Below are 26,141 nucleotides of genomic sequence, written 5' to 3'. Positions count from 1 at the left end.
GTACACATATGTGACAATGTATGTTTTGTAATTCCAAACTTTATTTGGTGAAGTACCATTTTGTTATTTATTAAAAAAATGTTTTACCATAAATTGAAGTTCAATGCCATAAAACCTAAAATCTTACTACTGTTTGTTTTTTTTATGGTAAAGTACCACAGCTGCCAGTTTTTACCATAAACTTGAATGCCATAAAAAACCTATAATATGTCAACCTATTTTTTACAGTAAAGTAGGCTACTTCAACCACAGCTGCCAGTCTTTACCGTAAATTTAAGATCAATTCTGTAAAACAAACATATTTCTTCCCTATTATTTACAGTAAAGAACTGGCAACCACAGCTGCCAGTTTGTTTTTTTTCTTCTGTAAACTTTAGTTAAATGGCATAAAGCCTAAAATATTTATAATGTATATATTTTAATATAAAGTACTGGCAACTACAGCTACCAGTTTGTTTTTTGTTTTTTTACTGTAAACTTCAGTTAAATGCTGTAAAACCTAAAATATTTTATACAGTAAACATATTTTCACTGTAAATGTAAGATCAATGCTGTTAAATATACATATTTCTACCATATTTTTTACGCTAAAGTACTTTAACAACAGCTTCCAGGTTTTTTTTTTTATTTCAATGCTGTAAAATATAAATATTGCTACCACATTTTTTACGGTAAAGTACATTTAAGTGAGATTTAAATGCTACAGTAATGTACTTTTAAAATCTGTACATTTTTATAGTATTTTACAGAAATGTTATGAGATTTATTACAGTTTTTCCCCCGTTTATAGTGTGGGTACATACTGTTAACCAATTATCATGTTTTTTAACAGTCTTTTACTGTTAAAATAATCATATTTTGTACACTGTACTGTCAAGCTTCAAATATGAGCCCATAGAACTTGTGCACTATATTCTATGCCTTCTGAAGTCATACATTCATACAATAGTGTTAAAATGTAAGAAACCTTGTGAGGTTTCATTATGAAAGAACCAAAAGTATTTGATGTCAATGATGCCAACCGCACCATATTTTAACTGAATTCCAGTGGAGAGGAATATTTTCAGTGAATAATGGCATAGATTTGGTTCAGACCGTTGGAATATAGCGCATATGCACGTATGGACTACTTTTAATGTGCTTTTTTGAGCTTGGCAGTGCACAACATTCACTTTTGCCTGTGATTATTTTGCATTTCACGGAAGCAAAACAATAAAATGGGATCAGAACAATCTTTTTAATTTTTGGCTGAACTATACTGAGCTCTCCGTAATTTTGCTCCCCTTTTAAACCCTTCCGTGGCTGTGTGCCGCAGCCGTGAAGTCTAACAAGGCCATTAAATTTGTGATGATCTCATCATTTAGGCCACTAAAGCGTGTTAGAGCCGCCTGCAATAGCCGGTTAGGCTCTGACCTTCCATATGGCTTCATCTGTTCATATCTGTTTTGCGCATACTGTTCATTACGAGAGACAAATGACTCGGCTGATATGAGATGCATCTCAGACTGTAATTGAGCTGGTGGCTGGTATCTGGGAGGACTGTGAGACGCATTGCTGTGTTGAATCGGGGCAGTGGGGGAGCGAGAGTTTAATGGTGGCCACTCTTGCAGACATACGAGATACTGGAGCCAAGCCTGTGATGGTGTACATTCACGGTGGATCGTACATGGAGGGCACCGGGAACATGATTGACGGAAGCGTGCTGGCCAGTTACGGGAACGTCATCGTCATTACGCTCAACTTTCGAGTCGGCGTCCTAGGTAGGCACTTTTCATTGTTATATAACTCTCCAGGAGTAGCCATATTGGAAAAAAATAGTCTGGGTCTCTGTTGTTCTGTGTTAATTATTAAAACTGTGTATTATTATAAGTATGTTTGCATTTACTGGAATGATATGTTGAACGCTGCTTACTGTATCAATCAATGCAAAACAATGAAGCAAGAGATTCTGTTGATGTCAAAGTCCAATCAGTTTGGAATTGGCATTAAGACATTCACCTTAATTTGTCTGCAAAAGTCCGGCGGATGACGCAAAGCACCTGGAGTCTTTCGTAAAAACTACAGATTGTTTGCATTTTTGTGTCCCCATCCATGGAACGTCAGTGTTATTAACAAAATTAGTTATTGTTGGAGTACATCTGTCACTGAAGATTGTATCATACTTTGTCTACTCTTTAACCCTGTAAGCCCTGAAGGCATTTTAGAGTTACATAAATAAGGTAGGAGTATAATTATCCTACATGTGAGGTACATCTGCACAGCAAAAAAAACAGTGTTGATTTAACTCTCTCCAGAGTTAATTTGACTCCACAACTAAAAGCAAACACTGATCCCCATAATGGTGACTTAATATCGGTCACTCTTTCCTTCAGTAATTCTGCTTGTTATCATAAGGTGTTCATCACTAATAGTCAATCATTACTCAATTAATCACTATATTATCTTCATATTAATTAATCACTTTATCTAACTTCAACACTGCTTCAGAGTTTATTTTAATACTCTTCAGTGTAAAGTCAAATAGACTCCGATGAGAGTTAAATTAACACTGGAGATTTTTTACTGTGTGGATAAAACTTTGTGGCAATGTGCATAAAATAATCAAAAGTTAAAGCATTTGGATCCAAGCTCACCGTTATTTTTAGCCCTTGACCCCTGGACTACAAAGTCTATATTGACTTTGAACTCATTTCTCTTGGGAGCATCCACTGTAAGTAATAATGTGATGTGTTCTACGATCTGTGCACGTTTCATGAAGTCACAAGCGAAAACATCATGTGAAAGCTACATTTGGTTTTCCTAAGCTGCATGTGCGTCTGTGGGGTATTATGTATTATAACTCGATGAGGAATATCTTTAGATCTAAGTGACTGATTATGGTGATGGTTTAGTCCTGATTATCTGCTGTAAATAACAATGTGCCATTTTCCACAATCAAAGCATGTTTCATGAAGTTACAAGCTTTCAAATGAAATATGACACAAGACTATCTGCACTGTATGATGTTTTTGACATATTACAGTGCATAGTACACAAAAAGTATCCATATCATAAATTATGGGGGGGGGGGAATATAAGCAAATAACTCTAAGGACTACTCATAAGTCAAACAAATAGGCAGCATTTATTGTTAAGCATAAGACTCTAAGCTTTTGTACCTTTTTTTGTTATACAAGGCAGTTGGAAAAAACTACTTTTTTGTGGCTAGGTGGCGCCTGCCGGCGGTATACTCCGGTTTAGAGGGATTACTCGGCACTACATATGTGTTATTCAATTCAGTGGTTGCTTTGTAATTTAATTATGAATTTTTCGTTGGGGGGAGAGAGAGGAGTTGTGTACCGCCAGCAGTACACTTCAGATTTATAGGGTTAAACAGTAGTGTGCAATGGCGTTTTACTTTTGGGCGGAACTGACAGAACAGCAGTTTCTTTCATTTTTCCCCTCCTGTTTGGGTGTTTTCGTGGTCCTCTCATTTGTCCGTTGCCGCGTTCTCTCCATATTTACGGTTAGTCCTCAACATCCCACCGGATCCTTCACGGAAACCAACTCACTCCCCTTAAACATTTACTCTTTGAATTCTTGCACCCGGGAAGCCACAAGGAACAAAAGTCGACACTTTTATAACTAAAAGTTTGCTAAGAAGTATTTCCTACTACAGCAATGCAGCATTTGACTCCCACACCGGTGTAAAATATAATAATTACTCACAATAATCACTTCCTGATTTTTTATTTTTATTTGATTGTACTTAATTTTACAGTGTCCTTTTTATATGTACTTACTATACGGCATTTCTGAATGTTTGTAAACAATCGGCACCAGGATTCTTCCGGGTGGCAGAACGCGAGCGGCTTCTACTGGCAAACTGAAGAGATCCAGCTGACTACTGTAAACAGTTACATAGTTAAGAACATTGTTGTTGATTAAAGTTGAAACTATGATGAAAACATGTTGTGTTTGGGGTTACGCCGTCAGATATACAGCAAAAGGTGTAGGATTGTATCGATTTCCTTCAGAAAAAAGTAAATATATCCAGCAAAACCTGTGGGTGAGGAGGCTAAAGCGAGTGGACGTCGTCAAAAGTGGCGCTACAGAGAAGTATTCTCAAAACAGTCCGTCTACAAAATCATAGCAGAGCATAATTATCTTCAGCTGGGGAAATTCGAGACTAATATTAGTAAACTTTAGATCTCTTTTAAAGATCGAACTCATTGCCAGTCACTGCCTGAAGTAAAAGTAGGAAGAGACTGAACTTCTAGTGTCATGTAGGCTACTGACCGAATGTCAATGGAAGAAAAAGGAAAAGCAAAACATAGTTGTCGGCTGATGGATGAGTGATGCGTGTACCACACTGGCTTCATCATCACCGCGAGTTTAGTTTGAGTGAATGCCTAACGTTAGCGGAGTAGCGCTAGTCTACAGCACGCTATCCTTTTGACCATCAGAAGCTCACGTCTGTGCCATCTGATCCGACCCCGACCGGGCAACAGAAAACCATCATAGCCTTTTGAGTTAGATCAGGGGTTTTCAAACTGGGGTCCGGGGACCCCCAGGGGTCCTCCAGAAGGTTCTACGGGGTCCCCAGAAAATTTCAGAGAATAAAAAGACAAAGCTATAATGGATAAAGTCTACTCTAACTGTTTCATTGCTAAATTTTTCTAGTGAGTTTTTCTCACTTTAGCTCCCTTTATCTCACTCACTGGGGTTGTAAGGCAAGAACGTAAATTGCTTACATACATTTATTGTGAAAGTTGCTTATACAAATAATTTTTAAATTGAAAATGTTCTTCAGGTTTATACATCCAACATTAAGTTGGGAAACAATATGTTATATTAATAAATGTCACGCTTACTTTTTATCTAACAGTTAAAATGTTTTTTTTTCTTAGATAAAAATAGATGGATTTTAGGAAGGGGGTCCGTCATAAAGGTTCATCATATTTGGGGGTCCTTGGCATCATAAAGTTTGAAAACCCTTGAGTTAGATAACAGGGATATATACATTTACATTTATGCATTTGGCAAACGCTTTTATCCAAAGCGACTTACATTGACTTACATTGCATTCAAGGTAAACATTTTTTACATTATTGTAAGTTCTTGCTTTCCCTGGGAATCGAACCCATGACTTTGCCATTGCTAGCGCTATGCTCTTCTGGTTGAGCTACAGAAAACCATCTACGATAGCCTAACATATTGTAAGTCAAACAGCAACAGTCACTAAAATAACTACTCAATGGTAGGCTGAGGCTAATTTAAAAATGATGGTATTAGACTAGCGCTACATCTACTGGAGCAAGGTTAGGCATTTCATGTATCGCTATCTCCTGAATTAATTAATCAGTCCCTCAATAATCAGGTTAACTATGTCTGAATCCCAAGCGATTTACTAGCGTTGCCATAGGAACGCTTCGGCTTTTGCCACCCTAAAAATCGTTTATTACTGTTGTGACGTCATGGTGAATTGTCGTATAGTAATAATAGTAAATTATGCATAATTACATGCAACTAACCCTCACCCAAACCCTAAGCACAGGTAGTTAATTAATATTACTCAGTACTTATATATGTATTTACACTGTAACAATATAACCCTTAATTCTAAGTTGAAATAGTTACATCGTACTTACTAAAGAACTGAGTCATAATGGGCAAGGTACATTTATTTATATAGCACGTCATACCCAATGGCAATTCAAAGTGCTTTACATAGAAATTAATTGAATTTAATAGTGATAACATATGCATGAGAAATAGGAATATCATGTGTAAGAATTAGACATAAAAACAAGGATAATTAAAACAGTTGCAAAGAGACTAAAACATTTAAATGGTCCAAACACAATAGTGGTCTGAAATAAAAATAAACCGATGGAATGATCCATCCAATTACACTCAGTCTCTACATAAACATCCTTCAGTTTACAGTCTACATAGATAGACCATCTCAATTAGATACCTCTCATTCATTTCTTTCTCAAACATGTTCATAACATCCATTTCATGCAATAATAATGAACCATGTGCATACTATAGAGACACGGTTAGGGCTTGGTTTATGGTTAGTACTTGTAATTATGCATAAGTTATGACTATATTAAGTGTAACGTGTAACTAAGTCAACTTCAATTAAAGTGTTACCTTTTTTTTTTTTCTTTACCAAGTTGCATTTGGCATATATCTTACAAATGATGATTTGCTAATGGTGCAATCTCTACAGGTTGTGTGAGGAGTGATGGCAGCACTATTCCCGTTATTAAAACACAGGACACCCCTCATTTGCATAGTGATAGCTGCTGCAGATGTAATTGAAATTCAGAGCAGACCAAACTATTCCAGGGGAAGAAAAATAAATAAATTATATGATATTAATAAATAAAAAAAAGCCATCCTTTTAATTATGCAGCTTAAAGGTATGAAGAGAGAATTATACAGTATGTAAAAGATTCCTCGTTTAGCTTGTGGCTATTCTGACTCCGTGATCATGGCTGTATGTAGGTTACAGGGGTTTGATGTAAAATTCATGTATTTATGCATGCATGTGCCTTATTTGAGAATCACATAAAAAGAATGAAAATAGCACTGGAGATATGAGCGAGCACAGCCTGGAAGTTTGCAGCACAACAACAGCGATCTGTGCAGTGTGTACGGTCTTTATTCCCCAGCTCTGTTTAATAAGTCTCGCTGGAGTTTTATCATCTCACTGCAGCGTTTCCACCTGTCCTGTGGATGTGATAATTATTGCTTCTAAGTGTGGACCCGGTCTCTCCAGGGGCCCTATTTGGAGACTTTCGCATGTGAACTCCACACCATGTAGATGGCTGAGAACTCATTACAGGTTTAATATTTAATTACAAATGCCAGATCACCGGCGAGTCTTTCCTGCGGATGCTGCGTCTGGCTCTTTGTGACTGATGGGATATGAGAATATTGTGGCACTCAGATTTGATCAGACACAGTTTGCTTAGAAAGCCTGTCTCTGGTATGTGTGTGTGTGTGCGCGGGCGTGGATGAGGCCGGGCTTGCCGGGACCCTTTAATGGCGTGTAATGACTCCTAGTCAGGGGGGAGTATCTCATATCACTGCTCTTTACAAATATAATTACTCACTGGCTCTCCAGAGCATGTCAAATTCCTTTTCTTCTGGGGAAGACTTAATTACTGTTTCCAGATGCATTAAATATTAACAATAGCCACCTCTCTTTTAAAATCCATGGACCTTTGCCCTTTATCGTGGTAAGCCGGCGGAGCGGTTATAGTAGAAATCACGCTGGAGTTATGAAAAATATGGAATAAATCAACAGCACTTGGATTTCTGTTTGTTTGAGAGACCAAATGCAATATATATGCCTATAGAAATGATTTTAAAGCAGGGCATTATGGCTGTTTTGGAAGTGTTTGTCTTTTCCCAGAGCTCATAGCTCAAGGCAACATGAATGTTTGATTGTATTTGCGGATCAAATCCGCATTAGACGTTTTACATTTCTGGTTGCTCCTATGGATGAAACATCCGTCTGCCGCCGCATTTGTTCTCTGTTACGGGAATCTAATTAAAAACATCATGTGTGCGTGGCACAAGAAAAATGATTTCCATGCATGGATCTTCTGTGACTGGCTGGCACTGCCACATTGAAAATCAAATTCAGAAATTAACCATTCAGTCTTCTGCTCTTTGTTCAGCAGATGATATTAGGTATTGATGCGTAGATGTTCCACGTCAGTGACAACTGTCTATTACTGCAAATGGTTTCCGATTAGACGCCGTGAAGCCTTCTTAGCATTCAGAGTGAAATATTGCATGTTCAGCTGGGATGTGAAATTATATGTCACATGAATTCCTCAAGAGCTGAAGCAAAATCCCCTGGCAGATATACAGTAGGTTTCATCTGGGTCGAGAGCTCGAGATGCGTTTCATGTAGAGAAGTGGCTGGGTCTTTCTCAGGGAACGGTGCAATTTGTGCCTGGATGTGTCAGGATGTGTCATTTTATTTTAAATGCTTTCTGCTGAGGTCAGAACATTTATTTCCCCTCCTCAGGTGCAGAGTATGAGGACCAAAAAATATACAGATTAGTGGACAACATGCTTCATATTTAAGTGTGATATAGAATAGACAACTGTATATAACTTAAATAAATGTCAAACATGCTTGATGTACATGTTTTATTGGGACTTTCCATAGACAAACACTCTAAGAAAAAAAAGCTGCAGTGCTGTCACTGGGGCGGTACCCTAAGGTACAAAAGTGAAAAGGTACATCTTTGCCTCTAATGGTACATATTAGTACCTTAAAAGGTACAAATCAGTACTTTAAGAGTGCGTATTAGTGCCATAAAGGTACTTATCACTGCCCCAGTGACAGCAATGTACCTTTTTTCTGACAGTGTAATGGTTTTTATATTGTAGAAACTGTATATTCTCTCCCCTTACACTAACCCTACCCATCACACAAAACCAAAAACCCTCATTCTGTGTGATTTATAAACTGTTTTCCTCATGGGGATCAAAAAATGCCCCATGAACAAGGATATTTCTAGCCTGGATGCCAGCCGAACTTAGCCCCGCCCACAAACATTTTAGGTCGGGCGGTTCGGTCTGGCCTTGCTCCATAGAGGAGTAATTATCCCCGAACAGAAACTGTTCGGACCAATGAAATCATCAGGGCGGGCTTTAGATGATGACGGACAGATGATCAACAGTACCGTAATCATCACGTCATCAAAGGGGCTTGGATTATATTTGTTCAAATCCTAAACGGAGAACTTGTATCTGCATTCACCTTCTCTATTTCTCTCAGAAACGATGATCATGTTGGGTAAGTTCTCTGTGTATCATTAAATTATTTTACAACACTGGCAAAGATTGTGTATTCCAGCCAGATTTCAGCGCGTGTACAAACAGGGTTGCCAAGTTTCTACAACAAAACCCGCCAACTACTAGCCCTAAACAATAGCTTCTCGGGGGGTTCTCCAGGGGGAATATGGCGTTTGGGGGTAAAATGTGTGTTATTTTGGCAAGGTTGCCTGCTAAAATTTGCACTCGTGGGTCTATATATCACATAATAGTTGCTTCAACCCGCGGAAAAAACGTGGACTTGGCAACACAGTGCAGTTAAGCTCTGTTGACATTTGACAATGCGCCGCTCCGCTGCTCTGATTGGTTGTAGGTCTATCCAATTGATGTCTTTCCTGGTTGGGTTGAAACACAGCCCCATAATCACAGCCCAATGGAGCATCAGACTCATATTCTGACTAGAGTTGAGTATGACCACGTCAGGCTAGGATATTGCCATCTTTGTGGGGACATTTTGTCCTCATAAGGTAGGTTTTACCAGGACCACACACACACAAGTAAATTCCATTGCACCACACCACAGTATTTTTGTACTTTGTGCCAAAAAAAAATTATTTTTATTTTTTTAAATATTGCTTTTAAAAAGTCACTTCTTATCACTTGATTTTTTTAATCTTCTCCCCATAATTATATATTAAGCTTGGTGGATGTCAGTATGAATTAAATAATACGTTTCATTTTGAAATGATGAATAACGCTGCCAGAGAAACCGCAGTTTGAACCGTCAGAAGAACTCATGTCGTATAATGGGACTCTTATTTTCAAAGACAAACTCATTGTATGTTTACTGACATTTTTGATCAATTTAATGACCAATGAAAGTAAACAAAATACAAAATCTTACTGACCCCAAAATATATCACCAAAGTTGTGTTTGTTTTATCAAAAATACCGTAAATAAAGTAGAATTACTGTTTTCTATATGGATATATAGTAAACTTTAATTATTCCTGTAATCAAATCTGAATTTATCATCATTACTCCAGCGTTCAGTGTCACGTGATCCTTCACTAATCTTTCTGATATGATGACTTGCTGCTCAAGAAACATTTATGATTATTATAAATGTTGACAAGCGTTGTGCTGCTTCAGATTTCCATTAGGGGCAGGGAAAGGGTTAATATTTCTGACCTTAATGGAGATAGAGTAATGGTTAAATGTTTGGAAACGTTATTATATTTAATGTTTTGAAAGAAGACTCTAAAAAAAATAATTAAAACAAATATATATATATATATATATATATATATATATATATATATATATATATATATATATATATATATATATATATATATATATATATATATATATATATATATATATATATATATATATGATTTAAAAAAAATGTTTTCTATTTTAATATATTGTAAGATGTAATTTATTTCTATGATCAAAGCTGAACTTTCCGCATCATTCCTCCAGTCTTCAGTGATCCTTTAGTGGTCCTTCAGAAATCATTCTAATATGATGATTTGATAAAATGTATGAGTGTTATCGATATTATGGAACAGCACAATAATTGTGAAGTCTTTCTTTGCCACTTTTAGCATCCGTGCTGAATAAAAGTAAAAAAAAAAAAAAAAAAAAAAAAATGGTATACCGTCTATCAATGTATGGAGACTCAAATGAGAGCCTTTCTGAGAATAACTTATCTACAACGTTTTGTGCATTCTGACAAATTTTTGAAGCGAAGCGATAAGATTAAAATTGTGAGAAATGTTTTATTCATGTGTGCTGAAAAGCAAGAGTGATGAGGAGAGAGATTGATTCTGTGAGACAAAGTCCGTACGCTCAGAGAGACAGACAACCGATTCAATTATGAAAAACATGGAAAGAAATTACAGTTGTTCTAATCAAATGAGCATGAATCGAAGGGGGGAAAAAAGCATACTCGGAAATCAATTTATAAGTTAAAAAAATGAAATGCCCAAAGGCTGAAACAAATGGAAGCTGAGGTTCTGCGAATGCTTGGCCTGTTAATGCGGCGGCGTCATGACGAGGTCTTCGAGTTCTCTCGCACGTGCAGTCTGCGATCTGCAAACTTTCCCCAAGTGCATCAAATATCTTCTCATAACTTTGAAGCGAGACAACAGAAGCATCAAGGTTGTTAGAAACTTTGCGCTCCAACATTCCCAGGAGCCTCCGGTTTACCTCCGGCGGTTTTGATTTACCTCCGGGGCCTGCCGGTTCCAGCGCTCATGCCTTTTGGCCTTGTGGGTGAAATAAATTACACAGAAACCTCAGTAAAAACCGCAGTCTCTTTATCCGAACCTGACCTCTGGATAGGAGGGATTGATCTTCAGTATGACGGCTGCTGTCAAAGTGTCGTTTGAGTGCTGTGACATTTGGTTCTTCCTGGCCTAGTTTTACACAATTGAGAGATTTGTCAACAAGTGAGACAGACCGTATCGCGAGAAACTCACACAAGACACCAACTTTTGTAGAGCTCCTGATTTGTGTTTGCTTTCTGAAAAGACTATGCGCTTTTGCTTTGTAGGTAATGTAACGTGTCAAACTAATAATGCACAAAACAAGTGTACGGTAGACATATTGCAGATGCTTTTATTCATAGTAACCAATAGTCCTAATCCGCTTGTTAGGTCGTGGCGTAAGGAACGCCGTTTCTGGGTTTCACTTGAGAATGCAATCAACGCCCGTTTATGAGCGCTATTTTTTCATATTAAACATTAAACATTTAAAAAGTTAAACATTTTAAATACTTACAGTCTACACAACAGTCTCTATGGTCACAGCGTTACACACATTAATATTTTAACGATTTATAAAAGATGATTCACAGTCTGGCCATCTGGAATTTTGGTATGGAGGAAAAGGTTATGATTATAACTTATTGTGTAGTATTACACCACATTATGTGTGTATATCAGCACCGTTTGTAGTTTTTCTTGTGGTATAGATAGAGGGTTTGTACCCCGAAGCGCTGCCACGAGACGTCAGCCTTAACAACTGGAAAGTCATCTGGGGTGTCTTGCTCAAAGACAAAACAGAAGTCACAGCTCAGGAACAACTGGTCCTATCATCCCTGTCCTCAATGACAGCGACTGAATCACCGCAGCTCTCGTTCTTACGTTCCTACCGTGTGACGGATCACTTTCTCCATATCCGGTCACGTTGGTGCAAATTTCTGTCAGTGTGAATGGCTCTTTCTGGTCCCACAACCCACAATTTGTCATTCACTGCTTTCTTCCGGAGCTGACTTGTTTTCTACTGCCTACTTAGGCAGGTATCTTATTAGGGAGCATCCATAATGAAAAATGGGACATTTGATTTGGTTATTCAGTCCATCCAGGATTTCGCAGGACTTTTTTAAAAAAATGTCTGGATTGTTGCGGCCAACTTATCTCAACTTTTTTTTGTAGCATTTCGTGTCTAGTTTTTCATTGAAAATGCACCATATTCAACATTCTTCCAACATTTTTATTACTTTTCTAACCTCAAGAATCATTGGACTCTGTAATTTATAAAAGTAGAACACTGATAATAAATACTGTATATATATATATATATATTAGGGCTGGGACTTTAACGCGTTAATTAAGATTAATTAATTACGGGGACTTTAATGCGTTAATTAATTATGCAAAAAAATAAATAACAATTTTAACCACACTTATTTTTACACCATGGAACGTTTTTCAATGAATGAGTTTTGACGGACCGATTATACTGGAACACCAACTAGCGCTCACGAGTCACGACAACAACAAACCATAGTGAACATGAAGGAAGAAGCTGATGAGGCCGCTTTGCTTGGCCCCGTGGATGGGAAATTTTGTTTTAAAAAGCGAAAGGATGGAAGCGTCGACAAGAGCATGGTTGTGTGCAAGCTATACAACAAGGAATCTGCGTCTCACCGTAGCACATCGAGCCTCCAATATCACAAATATGCTTTTGCTACACTTAATGGCAAACATTGCACTGGTCTGCTAGCCTGACAAGCCAGAGCCACATCAAGATGTTTGGTCTGGAAACTCACCATTGACAGCTCAATCCGAGGGGCGGATAAACGGTTGTCTTTCAAACTCCCTCTGCACGCGATAGGATAGCGCTACACCAACCGGAGCAACGACGGTGAAGGGGAGCTCGCTGACAGATTAAACATTCGCTGTATCCGGTCGGCTAAACTCCGAACACATCTTCCCTTCTTAAGAATGACTTCAGTGCCGCTCTTTGTTCTTTTCTCAGAGGAAAGCTTAACTCCAAGTCTTCCAGAGTCGCGGTCAAAGCTGATTCGAAAGACCGCCGCCGTTCGCCAGTTTCTGTGTTGACTAGAAGACTGTGTTACTAGAAGCACGCAAACGCAACTCGGCCGTCGTCATTTTGGCCCCACCCGCCGACTCTATAGCCTACACGATGTGATTGGGCCGTCCAGATTCTGAGGAATAGAGCTCAGATAGGAATTGAGATCTGCTAGACGACACTTGCGGGCAAATTAAATTTGCTGCCGCTAGGGTGCGTCTAGATTTCTAGGCTACTGGTCTGCTGGACTGAAATAAATAAACAATATTTTGTTGATTAAGCTTATGTATTCAGTCATTATTCAATGGTATACTAAAAATATATGTGAAAAATTACTTCTCACTGTTCTCAGGTCAAATATTTATATGCAATTAAAATGTGATTAATTAATTACAAAGCCTCTAATTAATTAGGTTAATTTTTTTAATCGAGTCCCGGCCCTAATATATATATATATATATATTTACAAGTATTACAGTACCTCTATCGGGGTCCAACCCCTCTATCTATCAGGTTTCTGTGTAATATATATATAAAATATTAGTAGTAATATGCCTTACTAAGGACTTCCTTTGGACAACTTTAAAGCAAATTTTCTCACTATTTTAGATTTTTTTGCACCATCAGATTCTAGATTTTCAAATAGTTGTATCTCAACAAAATATCGTCAAATCCTTAAAAAAAGAAGAAAGAAAAAAAAACATAAATCAATGGAAAGCTTATTTGTTCAGCTTTCAAATGATGATTATATCTCAATTTTAAAATAATGACGCTTATGAATGGTTTTGTGGTCCAGGGTCACAAATATTTATAACGAAAAATACTGTTTTAATAACCAAAGGAACTACAATATTATAAATATAAAGCAGATTACGCTTTTTTTCTACATTTACTTTTTCTCATGTTCCTGTGCAAGGTTTTACTTGAATATGGTTGAGGGTTTAGATTAGTCCAATAAAATGATTACATTTATTAGGCGATTCAGAATTGTCAAGTCTTGCGTATATTTTTTATATTTTTTTTATGTATGCTTTATTTAACCAGGAGATCCCATTGAGATATTAAATCTCTTCTTCCAGGGAGACCTGGTCAAGATGGCTACACATGGAGCAAATAAAATCAAGACAAGCACTTACAAGACTCGATTAAAGCACTTTTAAATGTACTCTGAGGCGGCATTAACTATATTTTGCAGATCATTCCAAGCCCAGGGAGCATAAAAAGAAAAGGCATGTTTTCCAAACTCTGAGTATACCTTTGGAACTTTTAATCGAATGTACAATAGGGATCTAGAACAATAACTAATAGTCGAAGTGTGTGTGTGTGTGTGTGTGTGTGTGTGGGGGGGGGGGGGGGGGTTTCAGAACTGTTTGCTTGTCTTTTGCATTAAATTCTGTGATCCTGGAGGGACTGTTTACCGAGCGACTGATTTGGAAGCTCTACATTCAGCACATGTGTTCCTCCTCTAGAGACTTGAGTAACAGTTAATTCCCATAGGTCAGAGTTTGAAATTAGCATGTTGCTAAGTTAACCAGACAATATTACAATAAGCGTACAAATTTAAGCACACACAATACTGTGTGAAATAGCTGTGCTCTGCAGTATTGAATGAAATGTATAGTTTCACATTGCTTTTCAATGAGCTTGTTCCATGGGCTATTGGTATTGACAGGTCTTAGCAATGGAAACACACCTATAATGCCTTGAAATGCTGGCCAGGCAGCTCTGTAAGTTTTATAATAAAGCTTCTGTTTTCCAGAGTTGCAAATATCTTGTGCATGCCAATACAATTCATAGTTTATAGCCTTTATGTTCACTTATACTACGTGGCTGTTGAATGCTTGAATCTGATTGGTTGACAAATGTTCTAAGGTGTGCAGTTATTTTCAGGGAAACGCTCGGCTAAAGTAGTTCCAGCAGGTTTTGACCGTATCACAGTTTCATATCACTCCACCACATTATTTCAAAGATCCTTACAGCCGACAACAGCAAAAGAACCAAAACCCACAGCGACACTCACAAGCAAATACATATAGTAAACAATAGGATGAAAACCACTAATTATTCCCATGTGTTTTGCCAGACACACACATTTAGTACGGACACACACTCACACAGAAACGTGTTGTCAGCGCTGCTCTGATGATTTTATCAGTAAAATAGTTTAACAAATTGAAAGCTGCATGATATTTTCTCTAGAGATGTAATAACAGTGCTGTTCTTAAAGCAGATAAACTCAAATGTATGTGTTAATTGGCTTTTTTATTAGGTAGTAACTTAATGGATTTGTCTTGATAACTATGGAAATTAGGATTTCTATTTCCCAGCATGCTTTGCATAGTACTAGATAAGGAGAATTAATGTTGGAATTAAGTGTTCATATATATTTTAGTGAAGGTAAAGACTAGTTAGTGTTTAATGTTGTTATGTTTGACATTTAAAAGAGTTTCTGTAATGCTGCAGTTTGTACCATTGTGCTGAGGAGTAGATGTATGAAGGTAAACACTGCATTGACTCGAAAAGCAATGACAGTGAAAAGTAAGATCTTACTTGTTCATTAAACATTACATGTTAAATAAGTTATGTTAGACTGTGCTATGATAGCTGTTGATTTAAACTGAAATAGATAGGATTCATTGGTTTTGGCGCTCTGGTAGTTGGAGCTACTTATTTGTTTTGAGTAATCAACTTAAAAAATTGTGTTTATGCCACAAAATATTAAGTTCCTCTAACTTAACGTAGCTTGTTGGTTGAACGTAAATTTACTCAATGTGGTCATAACTCAAAAAAATGATGCAAAATGTTGTGTTAAATTTGTTTTCTTGAGCCAACAGTATTTTCTAGAGTGTATAGTGTGATTTGTTGCTGTGTTACTGCCTTTTTCAACTGGAAACTGCTTATTAACCTATATGTGTTTAGAGTTTTGTAGAAATGTAGGTTTTTCCAATGTGCCTGGATTGCAAAGCCATATTGATCTTCGTTCCGACCCCCTCCTGAGCAGATCAGGTCAGCTGGAGGCAAACATGTGTATAGATGTCTTTTTAAAGTTCAGTTCTCTATGTATCAGGCTTCTTGTTTACAGTCTGTTGCCGATATCTCTAGCGATCCATTACTTCATTTGATCTGACGCTCACGCTGTGGCATAACTTTTTCTTACCCTATTCCAGGCTGTCTGAGCCCCGCTCAGCTCATTCGTCTTCTACCATGAGGGATGGTTTGTCCATCATCAGGTGTGTTTGGGTCAGAAATGATCTGTCTGGAGAGACTTATATTGGCTCTCCGGCCAACTCTTGCTACTCGTCTTGTCAAGTGATTAATCATGCTTTGGCGAGTGAAAGAACCAAGGCCAGCTGTCTTAACGCATGTGGGAGGCAATATTCTCAACATTGTGTCGGCTGAAATGAGGAAGGTGGGCGAGAAGGACCGGCAAAGAGGTGTGAAGTTAGGAGCCATGAGAGTGGAGGTGGGCGCCCAATCCACTCACTTCGTGTGACTCGACAAACGAAGCACATGAAAAAAGAAAGAGAAAACGTTGCTGAGTAGGTGTGATTATTTGCATGTGCCTCTTGTGAATGAAAAGCCTGTCGGAATTGGTCACAGGATGTTTGGATTTCTAAAGTGTTGCTTTAGAGGCAACGCTAATTCAGAGAAACCAACGCCGCTCGCATGTAGAGTAGGAGGGATATCGGAATGGATGAATTGAGCTACCAGTATGTGAAGACTGAACTTGGTGTGAAATCCTATATCATTCATGCAGGATTAGAACCAGGAAACAGCATTGTGGAGATTTGGTACGGAAGGTTTTATGGAGGTATCTGATATTATAGTGAGGAATCTTTCTCGGGCACTGGGGAACTGTGGAACGCATGAGCTTTCTGAGAGCTGTTGTCATCTTTACAGTAATACACCATGCTAAAATACTGCCCACCGAAACGGCATTTAAAGGCTTTTCTGACTGCCACCAGGAGGCCCGGCCCAGACGCACAGTTATCTGCAGACTCTATTTACATTTGAGGGAAAATCTGTGGTATTTTTCAGAATGGATTTACATTTGGTAAAATGTTTACTGCAGTCTTAACTGAACGTATAATCAGATTAGCTAAAATATTTAATAAGCAAACACACAAGGGATTTGTGGGTTTTTATGAATGACAGCAGGAACGGATTGGAAATAGGCAGCACTGAATCTTTTCCTGGTTGACTTGTGGGGTGGTCTAGTTGTTAATATATAAATCATTTAAAGGGAGATTTAAAGGCAGTTGGTATTTTAGTTTTATATTTCAGCTCTTATCATTCTGAATCTGTTTACTTTATAACAGAACCAAGTTACAGATCCAGCAACTTTATATGTCAGCTTTAAAGCTCCACTGTGTGATATTTTCCCCCATCCAGCGGTGTAAAGGTATATGACCATCCAGTTAATATTAGTTTCTGTTCCTCTCAATTCTGATTTCGTTTGAACTCCTACGGTGGCCGATTTAGTCCAAGATTAACATGGCAATCCCCCTCTTCACATTCGACACGGTGCATCAAGTATTAAAACGCGAAAGGCGAAGCTTGAATTTACGGGTATGTCCCTCTTTGGCTACTGTACTTTCAAGATGGAGGAGCAACATGGCGACCGGCATTCGAACCCCTCACCCGTATGTATTTTCAATGGCATATTATAAACTTACGAGAATACTTTATTACTTGAAATAAGTAAATATGCATTAATGAGCACATATATTTTTGAAAGAACTAAGTGTTTTTAGCTAAGAATAAACTAAAAAAGTTACACAGTGTAGCTTTAAGTGAGAGAGAGAATATGCTGGAGAGCGTTGGGATGTTTAATAATACTATTTTAATAGTTTTTGAGGGTGCTGATAATGTGAATTGTCATTATCTAATAAGAACTTGAATTTGTAAAACTTCAGAATAATGGTCTGTCATAGGTAACAATGCAGGACACATGAGGAGTACTACATTAACAATTCAGCTACTACTATTAACTAATATAGAAACGAGATTTACTAACCAGTAAGTAACAGTGACTTTAGGACTGAGATTTGATAGAGAATGAGATTAGCTTCATGAAGAACTAGTAATTACCAATGAATAACTAACTAATCCCAAAATGAATATATAAACATGAGCAACTAGCTTTTTTTGTTTACTCTGAACATAGTCTTAACCTTTTTACAGTACGATCACACCGGTGTGATTGGAAAGTTCAGTGCATCACATGATAAAGTCAAATGTGCCTTCGCTTTGGCTGATGCTGAGCCAGAGTCAGATGCGCTCAGCGCTTGCCATATACTAAACATGTTCAGTGTTCTCAACCATATAATGTTTATTTTAGGTTTCAGAAATTTGAATATACATAGGTACCAGAACATTTTTAATTTGAGTTAAATATACATGAATGTCTATGGAAGCGACAATAAAAAAAAAGTTTTATTCATATCAGATACACATTTTGTAAGTAACTATAAAGTTTTCTCTTTTCTTCTCCCAGTTCACCAGCCACTTACTTTCATGTATTTCAGGAGAAGTGGATGAATTGATGTCTTGTAAATCCAAAAGATCTGATTCTCTGAACTGAGACAAAAACTAAAATGACGGCACCCACCTCGCATATCTCAACTAATGCAATCGTTATAAAGGTGTCATATCATATGTGATAATAGCAAATCAGATATATCATGCTATAGGTAACACATTTGTGAATATGTTTAATAAAAGAGAATAATGAAATAAAAGCAGATCATCAGTCATACAGCACTATTGAGACGGCGGTGTGTCATGTGACAAGCAATGGCGTATCAGCATGGAAACAACAAAGTGATGCGTTCTAAATAACAGTTGCCTTGAAAAACTCATGCTGAGGGGTCAGCCAGAAGATTTCACATTTACGCGTGAACGGATACAAATATATCTTCTGAGAAAGCGTCTGCTTCAGATGTGTTCTTTGTGGAAAATAATGAATGTATGTCACTTATCATAACAACCTATAACAACGAGCTGTGGTTTATTTTAGGCTATAATAGGCAACAAGATCCAGTTCTCAAAAGTGTTGTGAACAAAAATTCAGTATGGGTTTTATGGCCTTATCTCTGTGACTCCGTTGATTGTTTTGTTTTGTTTTTTACTAACCACACTTAAACATAATTTTCTCAAAACTACAAACTTTTATATACATGCTACTTACATATTATTATTATTATTATTGTAATAGAGTTTGTGCTGAAAGCAGTGTAATCAGACTTAATAAGCACACATGTCAGGGCATGCCAAAACACCTCCAGGGCCCAGAGAACACATCAGATACCTTTCTTTCTATCTTTCTTCCTTTTAAAAGGATCAGACAGCCATCTAGGGAAGAGTCATACTGTAGGTGACACTGAAACCTCCTTATGATCTTAATATAAACAACAATGTTCTTGTCAACAACTATCACAACATAACAGCATCTACTGTATATTTTTAACCACAAAGCTAAACATTTCCACAACATTGTCTGAGGAGTTCAGTGTATGTATGTCTGTACTATATGTGTCAGACCTAAACTTTATAAATAATAATTAAAACAATTATTTGTGAAACCCATGGAAAGTCCTCTCTAATGAAAATGTACCTCGTCACTTTGCAGGAACTACTAGTGACATGGATCATAATTTTTAAATGAAAAACATTTTTATAGTGTTTATAATTTTTTTCAAAATCCAGACATCCATCATATTGAATTGGTAATTACTTAATAAAGAACTGGTAATTATGTATAATTGGCCATAGTGAGTAAGTAGTTCCAAATAATTATTTATTCCCTAACAAGGAACCATCTCAGTCCTAAATTTGCCCTTACTTACCAATTAGGGGTCATTAAAGTTTTATTATTTTATTATTTTCCTTTTTTCTCTTATAATGTTAATAATGTTTTTTTGTACACACACTGACTGAAATGATCTGTTTTTAAGGTGTGGCTCCTTTAAGGCTTGTCACTAATGTCATTGCAAAGGAAACTATATCAACGTCCACTCGCTGTTGAAAACATTATCCATAAAAAAAATGTCATTTAAAAACAAAGCATGATGAAATAATTTACTTATGGTTTGTGATGCTTCATTTGTTTGCAAAAGTTTCCTTGCAAAATCTCCATTATACTGTCCCTAGATTACAAAATAACATGCTCCGAATAAACATATAGTCCTCTGACGCGATCCAGGATGCCATAAAATAAACCATTGACTTGTTCCCAATGCTGGGATTCTTCTTAAGGTTGGTCAGAGATGCAAAGCTTTTTAAACTGGATCAATGTGAACGTTCTTTCCCTCTTCCATTTGTCCTATATCCATCAGAAACTGAATGCTCATCATGTTTTCTTTTTTAGCTGTTACGTGTATGGCCTATGGTGGCAGTAGGTGAGGCCTATAGTGACATGATGTATAACTATTGGTCGATGCCATGCTCTGGAGACGGGCATATGCAAATATAGTTGTCGGTGAAATGCAACAGATCCCGCAATATCAAAACGAGCTGTTTTTGAAGCTTGATTAAATATAGTTTTTCTCAATTGCTAAAACACTAAAACCCATCGGCTGAACAACATTCTCAGTTGCCTGAACTGGTTTAGTTAATTGTGCAGTCTGTTGTCAATACGTTAAACCATTTCACGTAGTAAAACACAATTTGCAGATCACACTTAAGCCCCTTTCACTCTGCGATTCCAGCAAATACACGGATAATGCGACCCGGCATTTGTTCCCGGGCCGCTAGATTTGGTCCATTCACATTGCCAGCAAAATACCGTAATATGTGCGCTTTCACACACAACCCGTAACGGTCCCGGGTTGAGTTGACACGTGACATCCGGATGTGACGTATAATGGCGAGCGATCTCAGCTTCAGCGCGGATAGTAAGGAGCTCCGTGGTCTCGACTTGTGTCCAGTTTGCGCACATTTCTGCTTGTTTAATTTTAGTTTCTTTTGCATACGAACACTCTCTGCATTTAAAACACCGACGAGCTCTTCTGGCACTGCAGGGTTGTATTATTGAAAAAACAAGCTCTAGGAGTCACACGATAACTACGTACACGTTGCGTCACACAGCGCTCGTCCCGGGTCGAATCCCGCAATGTTACTAAGTCCCCGACCCGGGTTCAATTCGGTAATCAATCCCGGGACATGGTTGCTTTCACACAGAAGGCGACCCGGTAATGTTCCGGGAATATTGCGGGTCCGACGTGCAGTGTGAAAGGGGCTTAAGACTTTTCATCAAAACTCTAAAAACATTTTTATTTTCAAAGCACATTCTGCACTTTAATGCTCGTCATCCATACGGGTAAACACAAGTGACAACAATCAAATACACATAGAGAACACAGTGTCATTGAATGAACACAACCACTCAAAGTGATTGAACCTGTTTCAAATGATGTGACACAAGCAATATAAGTACAGTGCATTGTAGGCTGTATACTGTACAATGAACAAATTGTGTGACCCTGAACATTGTGCTGAACTGTACTGACTGCTCAATAGATTCTGACTGGCTGCAAGTTCATATCAACAAAGAACAAGAATTACAGCATGACCGGGACAAAGGACAAGTCTGTGAGATGCAAGGTACAGTACTGTTAAAATAGGGGTACAAGGAGGAGGAAGAGCAAAGCAGAGTAGTCATTTCTCATCAAGTATGTGCTCCTATGATAGAACATGTTTTCCTTCATCAAACGACAATGATGGAAAAATATGAAATTTGTTTTAAGATTAAAAATGTACTTATAGGTTTTGAAAAATGTGTTTTGTTTAGTTTATTTTTACTGGCTTGATAGTGTGCATCATTTTGATCACTTTATTAATGATTTGAGAGCAGTGTTTGATTTTGAACACAGATAAAACTTTTTTGAGGCAAAAGTTGAATTTCAGCGTTCAGAGTCAGAGTTTGTTAATAATGCTTTAAGAAGTGATTTCTTCTTTCATGACCCTTTTAATATTGTTTCCATGTTAATAGTGGCAACTGACATTTTAATGAAGTATACTTATTTGTCTTGACTGCATGGTTAATCAATATTACCAAAATCACTTTAAGGCAAGTCATTTCACTCGGCGGCCATCTTTGAAACGCTTCTTGGGCAGCTGTTGGTGTTGCTCAGTCATGCAAGTGCAAATCTCTTTGAATAGGTACACATCAAGTTCTCAGAAAGCTGTTCACCAAGCTTATGATTGAATTTCAGTTTTGAAATCACCAATGAAATCTGTCAACAGTCTCATATATTTTTTTCAGGCTAGACCTGCCAATGCTCATGTGCAGTTATAAGCGCGAGTCTCATAACCCTGACTGTTTCTATAGCAACCAGAGTTTTTAACAGCAGCTGTGGTGATGCAATGCCCAATCAGGGTTTGGTTCTTTTATTTAGAAGGCGGGACTACAACACCTGACTGAGGCTCCTGTCCGTGCCTTTAAAAGAGTTACAGACTCAATATTGTGCGTCAGCTTGCAAAAAATTAAGTTGTCTACACAATTTTATGAAGGGGTTATTAATTAATTTACCTAATTGAATTTATATATACCTAACTTTTTATCCGAATGTATGTTTGGCAATTTTACCCAGTATTACTGTAGAATATGTATTTATTTAGTTAGTTACAGTATCTTAGAAGCATGTTTACACCAGACTCTACTGGAATCAAGTGCACACTTAGCAGATTCTTTACTGTATGCTTTGCATGAAGAGCGTTATTTGTGTAACAGTTGTCAAGTCGTTCACGCAGGCTGTTCTATAGCTGTTGGGATTCTCCCTAGAATTTAATTGGCTTCACAGGTAGTAGACACTGAGTCAGCTGTCTCAGTTTTGGGAAAGCGCTATGATGTGGTTTCTCAGTTACCTCATGGATAGTACCTCTTTATATCAAGCACACATGAGAGATAAAAAATCCCATTGCACGGTGTAAATATCTTCATGGGTTAAGGTTTTTCCCAATACATACACTCAACTCCCGTGGGAGAGAATAAGGCTAGTGTGTGCTAATGAATTAGAGCGCGGTGTTTGACTACAGTAGCTTCAGGTGTTCTGTGACATTCTCTCTGAGAAAGTGCCTGTCAAACGTTGCTCCCTCCCACTGAGTCACAGTTTGAATACCACACAACCTATTTTTCCTCCTTGAGTGAGAGCCTCATATTCTCACTACATCAGACTATATGAGCCATACAAGCCTGATGTATCAAATACCATACTCAACGAAATACACATATACAAACTAAAACACATTTAAAAAAACTACTATTATTTCATATGTAAGGCTTTACAGGGTTAGTTCAGATGCCAGTTGGGGACACCAACAAACCAAAATCCCATGCTTACAAGCTACTGGTAATCATGTATGCTGGTTGATCTTTTCAACGAAGCAGCACTAAAGAAATAGCAGTGCAATCAAGGTACTGTGAAAAATGCTAATGCGAGTCACTAATGTATTATGAGGCCATGCTCATGTATTGGCTTTGTGCCATGCTTTTCACGGCCACATGCTTTCTTCTTACGACTGCATGCTGGTGCCATGACCTTCTCCATTAACCCCTCACTGTGTGTGTTATTTGAAGTGTAAAGATTATTGAGCTCTCTCATTGGATTGCTGTCCAAAGGTTACATCACAATGCACCGCTGTCCATCACTTCTTAATATTTGAAAGCTGTAAATGAAATGTTAAATGTTGGGTTTTGGTCTGACGTGTCCTCTGTTTACTCGGCTATACACGTGTCCCTCTGTGTTTGACTGGCCAAATGGTAATGAGCACACAGACAGAGCAATTCAATCAGCATTACAGTGCAAATGCTCTGCAAGCTGGTGAATCTAAACAGAAGGACAGCTGTTTAGGAGGATAACAGTGTTGCTTAAAGGTGAAGTGTGTCATTTCAAGTTTAACCCAGCTTGCAGGGGTGACTACAAACATGCAAAGTTTGATTATCCCAAAAAGTGTATACACAGTGACTGATAGTGTGTGCTCTGTTTGTTTGAGCATCCTGTCTTTGCATGGCATTAGTTTGGGGTGGCACTGTTTCACCAACCAATGGAGGACAGGAAGAGCAAGTGTAATGGACGTAGGTCAGTAGGAGTAAATCTCACTCCCCTGATCTCAAGAGGCATGCTAGCTACTGATGCTAGCAACTGATGTAAGCAGCTGTGGTCTTTAACGTTCTTGTTTGCACGCCCACCTCTCACGCCGGAGTCCCGCTCGAAGTGAGTCGAGTAGGATCGGCTACATTTGGTGCCGTGACCCGAGTGGGAGTGAGGTTTAGAGGGGTGAGTGTAATGGATCTAGGCCAGTAAGAGCTGTGTGTTTAAACCTCACTACCATGGTCTCAAGAGTTGCATTAGCAGCAGTGGTCTTTAGTGTCCTTGTTAACATGCCCGCCTCCCACTCCGGAGACCCCAGTTCGAATCCTGCTTGGAGTGGGATGATTAGGATTGGTTACATTTGGTGCCGTGACCCGGGTGGGAGTAAGGTTAAAAGGGTGAGTGTAATGGAAGTCGACCAGTAAGAGCTGTGTGTGTAAACTGCACTACCCTGGTCACAAGAGGCACACTAGCCACTGACGCCGAGACTTCGGTTTGAATCCCAGTCGTAGCGGGTTGAGTGGGATCAGTAACACATGCAAACAAAATGTAATTTTGCAGTAAGCATCACAAACTAATTTTTTCAATGAGGCTGAGTTGAAATTACTATACATTTGTCTATGAATCAGGCATGATGTACACTCTAAAAAATAAATCAGTGGCTTAGTAAATATCACAGTAATAATTAACTTTATTAACTTAATAAAATCTCTCAATATCATTTACTTGATGGTTTTAGTTAAACATACCAAAATAATTGACTAAAAATCCAACAGTTAATTTTGTCTAAAATGTATAGTTATATTTAAGTTTTTTTCACTAAAATAATTTAGTAGTCAAATAACCAATTCTTTATTTTAAATATACTTAATACATTTGCGAAATTTATTTCAAAATATTTGAGAATGGAGAATTAAACCGATCTGTTTCAAGAACCACAAATATTACTTAATTAAAATCAAGATTATTAATATTTAACACACACTGAGGAAATTGAGGAAATTTACTCGATTAAAAACAATGCACCCCTCCCCCACCCTCTGACGCGACGACAGCTCGACGGTTGAGTGAGTGCGGATATTTGAATTCTCCTCAGTCACCAGAGCAGTTTCTTCGCCTCAGCGTCGCAGAATTGGGGCATTTCCTCTGAAATTCAGGTTTGTATGTTTTTTTTTTTTTTATCTATATAATCATTACTGTGTTAAAAGGCATTTTATTTAATTCAAAACAACATACAGGGACAGTGTGTGTCACCTTAAGTTAACGTGTGGCGTTGGTCTTTGAAACGCCTGCTGTGTGGCTCAAAACACACAACTTTATTCGTAAAGATTATGAATATAATGAATTTGGATGATAAAATCTTATTAAAACTGGGCACTGTTTGTTTATTGTCAGGTTATGGAGTCTGGCGCCTCGCAGCATCTTTCAGCTACAAATGAAACGCAGGACAGCGGTCTCAAGTTCAAAGTCCACCCGCAGACCGCTAACGTTAGTCCATCTCAGGCTCGAGAAACAGCGCTGATACGGTGGAAATGGGATAACAGACCAGTTGATTACACTTGAATTACTTTTAAATGTTTAATTTTTACTTCTAAAATGTTTGTTACATGAGTTTAAATGTTGTAAAATAACTGTTATTCTTTACATGTCAAAACAGTAGCCTAATAACTGTTATATGCTGTAACGTTATTGCTGTCCTCGTCGACAATAAAGGCCATGTCATGTATAAGTGTGTTTGTGTGGACTGTGGAGTATTTTACAAAGGTTTAGAGGAAATTAAAGTTATAATATACAAGTTAGTAATACTCATAAATAAAAACAGTTCATATTAGTCATAAATATTGTTTTTTAAAATGCTTTTTAGCCAATTTTTTCTACTCAATTGAATTTGTTAATGTAACAAATGCAGTTACTCAGATCTACTTAATTTTT

At 37.7% G+C, this 26,141-nt stretch overlaps 1 protein-coding gene across 2 annotated transcripts in view; it reads left to right on the top strand.

The window, feature by feature from the left end:
- The window catches only part of nlgn3a (neuroligin 3a), a 282,714-nt gene that overhangs the window by 107,121 nt on the left and 149,452 nt on the right, over positions 1-26,141 (top strand). For both annotated transcript variants that reach the window (XM_067456837.1, XM_067456836.1), the window contains one exon: positions 1,611-1,760. In XM_067456837.1, the coding sequence (XP_067312938.1) occupies positions 1,611-1,760 (150 nt within the window). The remainder of the gene's footprint in view (positions 1-1,610; positions 1,761-26,141) is intronic.

Source organism: Pseudorasbora parva, chromosome 11, assembly GCF_024679245.1.
Source record: "Pseudorasbora parva isolate DD20220531a chromosome 11, ASM2467924v1, whole genome shotgun sequence".
NCBI classification, from domain to species: domain Eukaryota; kingdom Metazoa; phylum Chordata; class Actinopteri; order Cypriniformes; family Gobionidae; genus Pseudorasbora; species Pseudorasbora parva.
The sequence above is the reverse complement of the archived record's forward strand: the minus strand, read 5'-3'. Positions and strand labels throughout refer to the sequence as shown.